Genomic DNA, 13,359 nt, shown 5'->3' on the forward strand with positions numbered 1-13,359 from the left:
ATTTTCCACATATTTATCGAACTAATTTGTCATTTTAAGAACGAACTTTCACTTTGCAGCGGAGCGTGCAATGATTTGAAACTCTCTGGCGGATTGAAACTGTATCGGTGCTGCTGAATATACGTTCTTCTTCCTGCCTTACGGGCTAACACTCTTATAAGCAAGGCATTCTCTTCTTCCAAGAGCGTCAGTGCTGCGAGGTAGGCAGGAGAACGTCTGTGAAGTTAGGAAACGAGGAGAGTTACTGAGGGAAACAAAACGATGAATTTTTATCTGCTAAGAAGTTCTAGAAGCGTAATTTCTCTTATTCTCAGAAAATTCTTCTTCTTACTACATCCTAACTTAACAAGTATCGGTAAGGAAAAAGTGAACACCACATTGAAAGTGAAGTTAAAGACGCCACGTTTCACATTTATGTTCTTTATATCAAGTTAAGAATAGAATTAAAAAAACGTATTCACGCTTCCAAGGAAAACTATTCCTGATAGTTATTGATACCTATATCCATTAATCTTATTTTAATTGTAATGAGTCAGTAAAAACACCTTAATTACCTGTAAATGTTTATCTCTGTAAACGTTTCACTATATAGTAAAGAATTAAACGAGTTTTGAGTTATTAAGTAAGTGACGGAAAATTCAAATAAGAATGACAGAAGCGTGTCATTAAATTATTTTCCATGTAACGAAAGAACAATTTCTCTGAGCACATATTTAATCAGAGCGATACTAACAGATCATTTGCAACAAAACTCACTACTATGAGTTCAAATATACGCTGGCAGTTCAGAAAAGACAACCTAACGGTAAATATTAATTGTTGATTCGGAGTTTCCTCGTCCCTGTCTTTAATGCACTTAAGGTTGTGGTCAAGTTTCTTTGGTGTTACGTTATGTTTTACAGTATTTTCACATAATAAAGGCAATCTTGACTTCTTCCTTTATTTTTTGTATTATTTTTAGGTGATAGTGGAGTCCGATGTGGGAATTCTGAGGAGGGTCTATTAGTGTGTCTCACTTAAGCAGTAAAAGAATTTGTCACCACTGGTATGTCTTCACACTCAGATAGCCATGTGTTCAACCGATTCGGCTCAAGATTTTGTGACTCGAACTCAAATATTAACGACATACGAGCAAGTACAATTTTTGCAATAGTTACTTATAAATATTTTGCTGTCAGACATTACGTTGCTAATAACTGAAAATTCACTCTCTACATTAAAGGGCCAACGGTATGTTATGTCACTAATAATGAAAGGTATTACAATATTTTGGGTTAAAGGCAAGTTGACTGTAGGAAGAAGGAAAATTTTGAGTAATGTGTCCGTAATTTTAGAAAGCATTTAATGTCCTTAATAGGTCTTGAGTTGCTTTTTGATTTCTCATTAACTGTGTATTAAATCTAAAAATTAAGGTATTCGAGTAACTGCGTCTTATCACTAAATTTTATCTACTAGGTATTCAGGTAAACACTAAGTATTGAAGTTCACTGTCAGCTTCCTCACTTTTATATAAACGACTTCCTTTCTCTTCAGTAGCGGGCACTTATGAAGCGATAGACTAAATTGAAAAGAAAAAAGGAAGTGATACCAGATTAAAAATAGAATGTTAATGCGGATCATACAAATGTCGTTGAGAATGGATAACTAACTTTTCGTTTGACAGTCTAGGTAATATCATGTAGCAGCGAATGGTGTGAACAACTGAGAGTGTCATTTATCTTGCACGTTTAGTCGAAATACCATTATGTGTGACTGAAGGACTGCACAGGTGTTAGTGTAAAGAGTAAATATCGTACTTTGTGAGACAACGATAGGAGGCTGGTCACAGTTAAGTCCTAAACGAAGTTGTCTATAGGCAATAGTTAGAAAAATTTGGTTTAAAGAAGATACAAAAACAATAAAGAAGGCTCCAAAACTAATGAACGAATCATAAAAAATTGGGACCAAGCAAAATGGAAGATATGAGCTATATGTTTATGTAGAATACAGTTAATATATTTTTAGAATTTCAGTAAACCACTCTCAAATTTAGGAGTGCTTATTAGTATTTATTATCAACGAATTAAAATACAAAATTGTGAATATATTAGCGCTGTATAAGACTCAAATTTATGTTGTCGTCAATTGCCAATTGAAACCGCTTCAGCAAGGTGTATGAAAGAAGAGATTAACACTATTATATCTTATCTGAATTTGCTTAACAACAATTCGCGGTCTGCAATGTACAGTTGTGATAATAGAATTAGTAGACGTCAATGTCTGTAAAGACGAGTTACTTCAAACTATAGAGTTTCTTCTAAAAAATACGCTTTTAAAAATAAAAGGTTTCTGCAATTATGTTAATCGTAATATTAGGTTAAAAGCACTCACAAAACTGAAAGTGAACTACTTTTCAAATAAGTATATTTTTTGTGTGTATGTGCGTGTGTGTGTGCGTTGTTTTGTGTGTGTGTGTGTGTGTGTGTGTGTGTGTGTGTGTGTGTGTGTGTGTGTATGACAGCTAAGCTCTTGAGTGCCGTGCTTGGGAAGGCAGCCCGTGGCCCAAGCATCGCAGGTACATGGCAGCGCTCGAGAACTCTTGACGAGCATTGTCTCACAAAAGGTGTAGAGCAGACATGCTTGTATATTAGCAAATGCAGATATGAGATAATAGTGCAGTGTGACGATGACCTTGGTGCTCTAGGCGCCGTGTGAAGCGGACGGGAGGCGAGGGCGCCGCAAGCTACCGGCCCAGTTCTGTGGGAGAGCCAGTGTCGAACCCGAATCCTCTGGAGATCAGGGCGGACTTGTCACCTGCCGAACACAACACAACACAGCGCTCAGCGCGTGCGGCAAGCGGCGCGCCCTGCTGCCATCTTACGGCCAAGTTCCGAATCTAAGTGGTAGGGCTGCTAACATCTTATTATCCCTATTCTCACTTCTGCATTACCCTATAAGTGTTGTGAGCTACCAGTGGGAAATAGCAGGATGTGATGCACAATGTTGGAAGTGGGCAGCTTGTTACCTTTGCTCTCTGAAATAATTTGATGTTCTTCAGATGAGGCACTACAAACCTGCCGAATCTATACATATACATAAATCGATGTATGTGTGTATACTCTACACCATCCCTAAACCACTAGATCGATTTCAACCAAATTTGGTACACATATTACTTATTGTCTGCAAAGAAGTACTGTGAGGTGAGTACCACCTAGATCTACTAGGGGTGGGGATGGGGATGGAAAAGGATTGGTAATGCTTGGCATCTAGGCTGCCTGCAAGACTAGCATGTTGCACAGTTAGTATTGGAATGAGTTCCTGGGTGTATACTTTCAGATGAATGCAGCTGAGCAGACAGAGTGGGGAGAAGGAGGTAAGGGGAGGGGAAAGGTGAGATCAGCAGAGAAGGGGGAGGAAGAGATAGAGGGAGGAGGAGACGCACAATGAGAGGGGGGGAGGAGATAGAAGGGGCATGAGAAGCTGGAAAGACAAAAGCAGGACGAGGGGATGGACAGAGAAGGGGGAAGAAGAGGAGACTGAGAGGTGGAGAGGGATATGGAGGACATGGACAGAGAGAGGAGAGGGAAGGGGGGAAAGATGTGTGCAATATGTGTAGCATACGTGTACTCAGTCGAAGTCACAAGTAAAACGCTAGTATACTATAAAAATATTCATATGCTTGTATGTATGTATGTATGTATTTTTCATAACTCCTCCCTAACCACTGGATTGATTTGTAATGACCTTGATACACATATCACTTACTATCTGGAAAGATGTGTTTTGGGGTCAGAATCACCTACTTTCCATATAGGTGGGTGTGGAAACGAGAAGGGGGTAACATAGAAGCATACCACCACTGAAAGGAACAAACAGCAAACCGTACAGCAAACTGAAATGTGGTCATATCACTAAACAGCCTATCAGACAACTGTATCCAGCCAGACTAGAAGATATCTATAAACATCTAGTAGTTTTTACTTGTAGCTAAATTTTCTGCTTAGGTTTTTACACACTGCTACATAAGTCAAACATGTCTCCTGCTGTCTGAACTGTTATATTTTAAAATAACTTCCCTAGAATCTTTATTATACATGGTATATTGGCTATAAGTGCACTGACTACAGTGTTCTCAACAATATTAAATCAACATTTACTTCATTTGCAGACTGATAATTATAGCTATTACGTGTTACGTGTTTTCAGTTTGGTTAGTACATCAAGGTACAAGTGGTAAGAAGAAGCCATTAATGCGTATTTTCACCTGAGCAGCAGGTCACATGTTGAAGTGTGATGCATGGACACAAAACGGTTAGTCTCTACTTACAGGCGTGGTCCTCTTATTGGTACACTTACGACTGTGCAGAAAACATCAAGTAGTACATTATGTGATTGCATTTTTAGGACGACTGTTCGACACAAAAAAGAAAAAAAAACCAACATACTGATGTGTCTACATGTTAAGGTAGGTGAAGGGAATATTTGTTACTGTTGGTCAGCAAAAGAAACGTTACACTTTCCCCCAAAGCAAATAACGTGACTTATTGTATTCTTTTGCAGAGAGTTACAGCAAAGAGATACAATTTTTTTAAATACAACAATAGTTGTTTCTAATGTGCACTGGAATCATTGAATTCAGATGTGTACAAATCAATTTGAATTCCATTCTTATCATGTTTAGTTTGGGAGCTACAACCCTTCAAAGATTCAGACTCAGATGACACATGCTGTATATAATGCAGTGCACCTTATAAAGGTGCTGCGGACGAGATGCAACGTCGCTGAGTGTCTTGGAGCGACAAGCTTCCTCGATGAGCTGTCAGACTGCCGACTGTGGCCGTACGCGGCCGTATATGCGACAGGTCGGACCACACAAACAAACGGTGTTTAGTGAGCCGCAGTTTCCGAAGTCGGATGAAGATATCATGTATGTACAACGAGTATGTTAACATGTTGCAGCCGCGCGGGGTTAGCCGAGCTGTCTAGGGCGCTGCAGTCACGGACTGTGCGGCTGATCCAGGCGGAGGTTCGAGTCCTCCCTCGGGCATGGGTGTGTGTGTTTGTCCTTAGGATAATTTAGGTTAAGTAGTGTGTAAGCTTAGGGACTGATGACCTTAGCAGCTAAGTCCCATAAGATTTCACACACGTTTGAACGTTTTTGAATATGTTGCTGATGCTCAGTGAACGTCGATACGATGCCACTGAAGCAGCCTTGGCGTATGCCGTGAGATATTCTAGAAGAAGCGTTCCAGAAGCCATTACGTTCTTACATGTGGAACAAAGACTTCAGACAACAGGCAACTTCGGAAAGCATGGCTGTTAATGGAAGAGGCCATACCTATGCAATTTGATACAATTGAAATCTCACACACTTCTCCCTCTGAAATTAGGAAAATAATAAACTTGCTTAAAAGCAAAAACTCACATGGAATTGATGGCATTTCCAGCAAAATACTAAAAGCTTGTTCTCAACAGATAAGTAAGATTCTCAGCCACCTGTGTAATAGCTCTCTGGAACAGGGCATTTTCCCTGATAGACTGAAATATGCTATTGTTATACCTTTGCATAAAAAGGGGGATAGATCTGATGTCAACAATTACCGTCCAATCTCCCTTCTAACAGCTTTATCCAAAATTTTTGAGAAAGTAATGTATTCAAGAGTAGCTTCACATATCTGTAAAAATGAAGTACTAACAAAATGTCAGTTTGGTTTCCAGAAAGGTTTTTCAACAGAAAATGCCATATATGCTTTCACCAGTCAAATTTTGAATGATCTGAATAACCGAACACCACCCATTGGGATTTTTTGTGATCCCTCAAAGGCTTTTGATTGTGTAAATCATGAAATTCTGCTAGACAAGCTCAAATATTGTGGCATGAATGGGACAGTGCACAAATGGTTCAATGTGTACCTAACTGGATGAGTGCAGAAAGTTGAAATAAGTAGTTCTCGCAACATGCAAAGATCAGCACATTCCTCAAACTGGGGAACTATCAAGAAGGGGGTTCCACAAGGGTAAGTCTTGGGTCCTTTGTTGTTCTTATTATATATTAATGACTTGCCATTCTATAGTCATGAAGAGGCAAAGTTAGTTCTCTTTGCTGATGATACAAGTATAGTAATCACACCTGACAAACAAGAATTAGCTGATGAAATTGTCAATACTGTCTTTCAGAAAATTACTAAGTGGTTCCTTGTAAACGGACTCTCACTGAATTTTGATAAGACACAGTACATACAGTTCCGTACAGTGAATGGTATGACGCCATTAATAAATATAGACCCTAATCAGAAGCATATAGCTAAGGTAGAATATTCCAAATTTTTAGATGTGTCCATTGATGAGAGATTAAATTGGAAGAAACACATTGATGATCTGCTGAAACGTTTGAGTTCAGCTACTTATGCAATAAGGGTCATTGCAAATTTTGGTGATAAACATCTTAGTAAATTAGCTTACTACGCCTATTTTCACTCATTGCTTTCATATGGCATCATATTTTGGGGTAATTCATCACTGAGGAATAAAGTATTTATTGCACAAAAGCGTGTAATCAGAATAATAGCTGGAGTCCACCCAAGATCATCCTGCAGACATTTCTTTAAGGGTCTAGGGATATTCACAGTAGCTTCTCAGTATATATACTCTCTTATGAAATTTGTTATTAACAACCAAACCCAATTCAAAAGTAATAGCAGTGTGCATAACTACAATACTAGGAGAAAGGATGATCTTCACTATTCAAGATTAAATCTAACTTTGGCATAGAAAGGGGTGAATTATACTGGCACTAAAGTCTTTGGTCACTTACCAAATAGTATCAAAAGTCTGACAGATAACCAACAAGTATTTAAGAAGAAATTAAAAGAATTTCTGAATGACAACTCCTTCTACTCCATAGAGGAATTTTTGGATATAAATTAAGAAAAAAAAGAAATTAATATTTAAAAAATAAAAATAAAAAATAAAGAAAAACAAAAAACACGAAAAAAATAAAGTTGTTATATTAACTTAAGTCTGTTGTTAAATTAACCTAATTATGTCATGTATTGGAAAATTCGACTCGTTCCACATCATTACGAAATATCGTATTCATGATCCATGGAACTAGTATTAATCTAATCTAATCTAATCTACTGCAATAAGGGACCAGACCTGCCAGAAGTGAGGGGAAAAAGGCGTTTTTTTTTATCTGCAATACTGCACGATCCCCACGTCAGCTTAGGAGACGTTGCTGCAGTCGCTGGTGTCAGCCTTACATCTGTGGGGTGTATGGTGCAGGGTCACAGGTTTCACCCGTATCACGTGTCACTGACACAGGAGCTGCATGGGAACGATTTCAATTCTAAATTACTTTCTATGAATGGACCATTAAAATTTCATTCTGAACTCCTTAGAAGGTGCTATGTTCTCTGAGTAGTCCACGGTCACAAATTATGGTAAAGTGAACCGTCATAACATGGACTGCTGCGCTGCAGACAATCCTAGGTGCGTACAGCCCATCGAATATCAATGTCGATGGTCTACTAACGTGTGGTGTGGAATCCTTGAGGTTGAAATCAACTCTCCACAGTACTTCACAGGTAGGCCGTCAGGTGAGATGTATCGGGCTTATAGATATGGGATGCAGCATGATAGTCAACCAGCCCATTCTGCACATGCTGTTGTGGAAGAACTGAACAACAGATTCCCTGGAAGATGATTGGGGCACCAAGGTCCTCATGTATGGTCGACACAGTCGCGCAGTTTAACACCAGTAGATTTCTTTTTGTGGGGATATAAAAAATAAACGTGTTTGTGGCACTGAGCCAACAGCCCCAGATGATTTGAAACGGCGCATGGTGGAAGCATGTCGCTCTGTGACACCGGCGATGTTACATCTCGTCTACAAATCCTTTAGAAAGCGCATTGTGTTGTGCATTCAGGACCGTGGACCCACATTTGAACACCTCATTCAAATCAATATTCCACCACCAGATCACTTATAACCATATAATCACGTATTACGTACAGCATGTGGTATCTGGCTCTGAAACTTTGAAGGGTTGTAGCTCCAAACTAAACTTGATAGAAATGTGATTTAAACTGATTTGTACACAGCTGGTTTCAATGGTTTTAGTGACGACGGAAACAACTATTGTTACACTTAAAAAATTTTATCCCTTCGCTATAACTCTTTGTAAAATAATACAACAAACTATGTTCGTAGCTCCGCAGAAAGTATTACGTTTCTTATGTTGACCTACCACAATAAATTTTCCCGTCACCTATTACTTTGTAAGTTACTGAGACAAACACTTTTACTTTTTACAAAATGATACTGACGAAGTTCGAGGGGTTTTAGAGGGTGTTGTGTAGATGAAGTTGGGAGCAGGAACCCGTGTCTGGAAATATCATCCAACGACTCTACGTGAAAGGTGTATCATCCACTATATCTCCTAAATGTCTGACATATCGAAATGAGTTTTGGCAAGAGACAGTACCACATGGTTTTTATCTCCACCAGATACTAGTAATTATGCAACATTTTCTGTGGAATAATATAATCTTTTAAGGGCCGTCGACAGCTGGTGAAATGAAAATTAATACGATTTTGCAACAAGATAAGTAATGAAATTACACAATTATTTTTATGGTGAGGATGTGCTATTTCACAAGCTACTAACCCTTCTTGACCACAGTTACGCATTTGACAAACCACTGTTTCCGAATTCTGTTGCAATTACATTTGCATTGGCATATTGATGAGGGGACATTGTGTAAACTCCACTATGTTTTTGCAAAAGAAAACGATTTTAACTCATAGTCGCTCTTGCCTTTCATTACAATCTACTATAATTTCGCGCAGTGTGATACTTAATTATGAAATATCACCAGTAACGAATCAAGCTACAAGATGCAAAAGCATCATATTCTGTTATTGAACAGTTCCTCCAAAATAGTGTGAGAAAGATTCCAGCGCAGCTGCCGTCAGCACGCCTCCATTTTGTCAATGCAGCATGTTGGCCACATTAGTCCTGTCAACGAAGGAAAATTGGTGAAAAATTTCGTGTAGCTGCAAATTTTGGTACAGTGGTCGTGCTAGTGGGGGGATGGAGTGTATGAGTGATACCCTAAATATCCCGACGCTGAAGTGTGATCGTGGGGCTATGGGATGGGGAGGAATTTAATTTTTCTAGATTTTTCTTGAATGTCTCGAAAAGCGTGGAATTTAACGTAAATGCTTCCCAGTACAAAATTAAACTACATTACATTTCCTACAAAAAAAAAAAAAAAAAAAACCTATTGATTTTGTCTCTTTGACCATTACTTTCCACGTTGCAGGCGATAAAAGAAGTGCACATTATTAAAAATAGTGTTTTAATGGCGTTTTTATGTCGATGTTTATTGTTAAACGAAGTTGGTTAAGAACAATTATTAAAAAATTTTTGTACCACATCTAAGTGTAGCGGAAGTATGTTAAGGAATAAATTGTCTTCTGGGCGTGTGGCAGGGGAGGGAGGCGGTGTGTGAGGTTTGATAGTTTGAGGGTAGGTACGTCACCGGATTTTGGTCATGCGTTTCCCTTCTTCATACGTCTGCAGAATGAACAAAGAACAGGCAATTCCCCATTCTCTCTGCGGCAGTATGTCACAAAAAGCAACTTCAAGGTTTTTCACATTGTTATACCAATACTTCCGCATTGGCGACGCAGTGTGCATACATCTGTGTGTGTGTGTGTGTGTGTGTGTGTGTGTGTACGGATATGAATTACTAATAATACAAACGTAAGAATAGCATACGGATAGAGTCTACGTAAATCTGTGTACAGTGTTCTTCAATGCTAGACGGGACATTGATTTTTAATCGCCTTGTACGACAGCTGTAGCGTTCTTTCAGGAGAGACAACTTCTCCACCATGAGTGTTGCCCGCTCTTCCGTTTACAGACACACTGTACCTCCCTCGAATTTCCTGTTCAATTCTGTTTTGCGATTAGACCAAATATTTCATTGTACAGCGGAGTTATTCTCATTTAATTGAGTATTTATTTTCAGTTGCTAAAGAGCTGTTGTGCAAAAAGCTGAAGTTCTGAAGCTGTCAACTCCCTGTCACACTAAAGAGCCTGCCCTAACTGAAACATATTGTCAATATGTATTCGACAACATTGATTTCATTGTCTCCGCTATCAACGGCTGGAATACTTTTCCCAGTTTGAGGTTATCGAATGAATCACTCCATGTAAAGCCGTGTCAACATCTGAAGAGGCCCAGGGGCTTAAATTGGTTCCCTCTGTAACAGACATAGGTCGCCTAGGTGTTAGGGAATTTCAGATATTTCGATACAAGTCAGGCAATGCATTACAGCAGATAACTGTTCTAGATTTAAACATCATGAGTCCTATTTCATCAGGCACCCACCTTGCATGATACACTGTAGATGTGGCAAGTGGCTCCATTCATTGCAGTCCACTCTCTAACTGCCAGCACTTCCTGAATGGAAGATATTTATGTAGTAGCACAGTTAATTTAATGGTGAAAGAATTGAAGTAACTTTGTGGGTATTGATTAACTCACCACCAAGTGACTGCAACACAGTTACACGGCTTTACAATATGCTGTCAACGACGCAGAGCAGCAGGATGCCACATTTATCAATCCGGCACCTTTCCTACCAACACTACATACATCACTGACGACATCACACTTACAATCAAGCACTTCTCTGCCATTGGTTGTAAGAACTTATTTTACGTAAAAGCTCACTCAGTAAACTGCAAATAAGTACTTACTTAACAAACTAGAAATAATTCCACTATATAAATACGAGTTAGGTGAAGTTATGTTATCTACTTACGTAAGAGAATGGGATCGGATACGCTGGGGAGGTTGTCTGCAAACTGAAAAGCGAGCATGGTGGAGGAAATCGTCTTTACCAGAAGAAAGCTACAACGGCCATACAGGATGACTAAGAACCACTTTTCCCTTCAGCACTGTAGAACACTGTGCAATGATTTTCATAGACTCTTGTCCATATGCTTTTCTTGAGTTTGTATTATTAGTGGTTCATATCTGTATTACGTGAAGTGTTAACGCAGTTCGTGGACAATAAACGTCCCCAGGATCTCTGCACACTGTGATTCATAGATAGAGTTGCGGAAGGGTAGGTATAACTATGTGAAACACTCTGTAGCTACTTTTTGTGCCGCAACCCCATAGAGACAAAGGAGAACTGCCTGATCGCTCTCCGTGTTGCAGACGTGTGAAGGAGGGAAGTGACCACAATCCTACGACGTACTTTCCCTCACGCTTCTAACCTCCAATTTATGCCTTAATACTGTTCTACCACACTTAGAGGCGGTACATACATTTTCAATAGTTGTTCTTCCCCCACTTCATTTAGCAATAAACATCCATTTTATGCCATTAGACACTGTTTTTAATAATATGCGATTTTTCATCCCCAGAACACGGAAATTATTTGTCAAAGAGAAAAATGGAAAGGAAATTGAATGTACTTTAATTTTGTATAGGGAAAAGTTTTCGCTAGATGCCGGGATTTTCGGGACATTCAAGAATGACTAAAGGAAGTGAACTTTATGCCGCACCACCCCCACGCCCCCACCCTGCTTGTCAGGATTTTTAGTATGTTCTTCTTGGCACTCCCCCGCCTCTTCCAATGTGCAAATTTTTGCGACTGCACGAATTTTTTTAACCCAGTCGACATGTTTTGGTTTTCGTTGAGCGGCCTACAAGCCGCACTGACGCCAGCAATGAATGTTTCGCTCGTTTCGGTAAGCCGGTTGCCGCTTGTCTGTTGCGGTCGGTGCTGGCACCTGGCTGTCACGGAGTGCTGTCTCATCAGTTAACAAGTGGACTTTTTAGCTGATTCTATCCCTCTCCTCTCACCCTGGCTTCTTCTACGCGGGTCACCACCTTTCTTTGTATATGCAACCCAGTGCCAGAACCTATATCTACTAAACGTGATACGCATATTACTTGCCGTCTGGAAAATAAAAAAATACTGTGGCAGTAAGAAAACCCTGGCACCCCTATGGCTGACAGTGGTGGTGAACAGGGTTCACATAAAAGCCTGGAGCAGTTTGTACCAAATCAGGAATATTCACCACTCATTATTTGTGTAACATTCCGTGGGAGTGATGTACCCCTACTACCCCTGGGTGTTGGGTGGCCAATTACACATTTTTTCAGGATCATGATGAATTTGCTGAGAAAAATTTATAACAGAAGCAAATGAAATATGTTTGTGAAATATGTTAATTACATGTGAAATATTTATTTACATGTAAGTAGTTTTGAGAACGTTTTTCGTGGAGAGTATCAGCGGTCTTGATACAGTTTTTAAAATTGAATTAAAAATAATCTTGACCACAATAAGAAATTTATTGGCGATGGTAACCATTTAGATCAAAATGTGACCATTTTTAGATCATATTACACCTTGATGATAGCCGGTGGCAAGGAAAGGAGCAGGTGTTGTGGATCCACGGGCAACAACTGCTCTCCTGCTATCAGGCATAATATGACCACATTGACGCATTTTGACAGAAACGGGTTTCCATTTCCCATAAATACTATATTTTGTTCGATCAAGACTGTTTTTAATTAAAATTTAAATTATATATGAACTGTATGTGACATATAGGTGCACAGGCAAAACCGTGAGCATAAAGTCGCCTACTCACAAAAATTATCTAGAAACCATCACAGTGAACAAGAAATATACCAACACAATAGTTAACAATACTTGTATTGTCTTAGATTGTCGCAAATATCTCCACAAGTGACGCGTTGGTTTTAAGGGCATTGGTTTATTCCTTTGCTTCAATCGTACCATACGATTTATGCTTGCGTTTGTTGTGCCTTACTTCATGATAGCCTACCTGTGTGGTTCTCATTTTAGTATCAAGTCAATCTTTATTTGTATTTCAATATAATAATATACTTAATGTAGATTTCCAGTGTACGGTGTGGTTGTAGCCTTATCATCATATTATTGCATATTTCTGACTCTCATGTCGCCTATTTTAAAAAGTTTGCGTGTATACTGGTAGACATGCTATATCATCATGTTAGAGTATACAGCATCACCTTGGGTCCATAATATTGTTATACGCATTATGAAGTTACGATTACGTCTGGTATCTCCCAGTGTAAAGATTGGCCATGACTTTTTACATTTAATGGTTGTACTTTTATTTTTTTAATGTAGGAGACTTCTTGCAGAAAGATGATGGTACTTCTATGTTGGACCTTTAGTTACACTCCAGCTGTTACCCACTGTGGAAATAATTTATACTCCAAGCCGTCACTTTGCTGAGGGCTTTATCCTTAGAAATATTTTTGATCCCGAATAATCCATCCTTGAAAAACAGC

The 13,359-nt window shown here is 39.1% G+C and overlaps 1 protein-coding gene across 1 annotated transcript in view; it reads right to left on the bottom strand.

Moving 5' to 3' along the window:
* The window catches only part of LOC124606852 (potassium voltage-gated channel protein Shab), a 197,081-nt gene that overhangs the window by 2,208 nt on the left and 181,514 nt on the right, over positions 1-13,359 (bottom strand). Inside the window, exon 5 of the mRNA XM_047138931.1 lies at positions 2,671-2,793. Within this exon, the coding sequence (XP_046994887.1) occupies positions 2,723-2,793 (71 nt within the window). The 3' untranslated portion in view covers positions 2,671-2,722. The remainder of the gene's footprint in view (positions 1-2,670; positions 2,794-13,359) is intronic.

This window comes from Schistocerca americana, chromosome 3, assembly GCF_021461395.2.
Source record: "Schistocerca americana isolate TAMUIC-IGC-003095 chromosome 3, iqSchAmer2.1, whole genome shotgun sequence".
Lineage (NCBI taxonomy): Eukaryota > Metazoa > Arthropoda > Insecta > Orthoptera > Acrididae > Schistocerca > Schistocerca americana.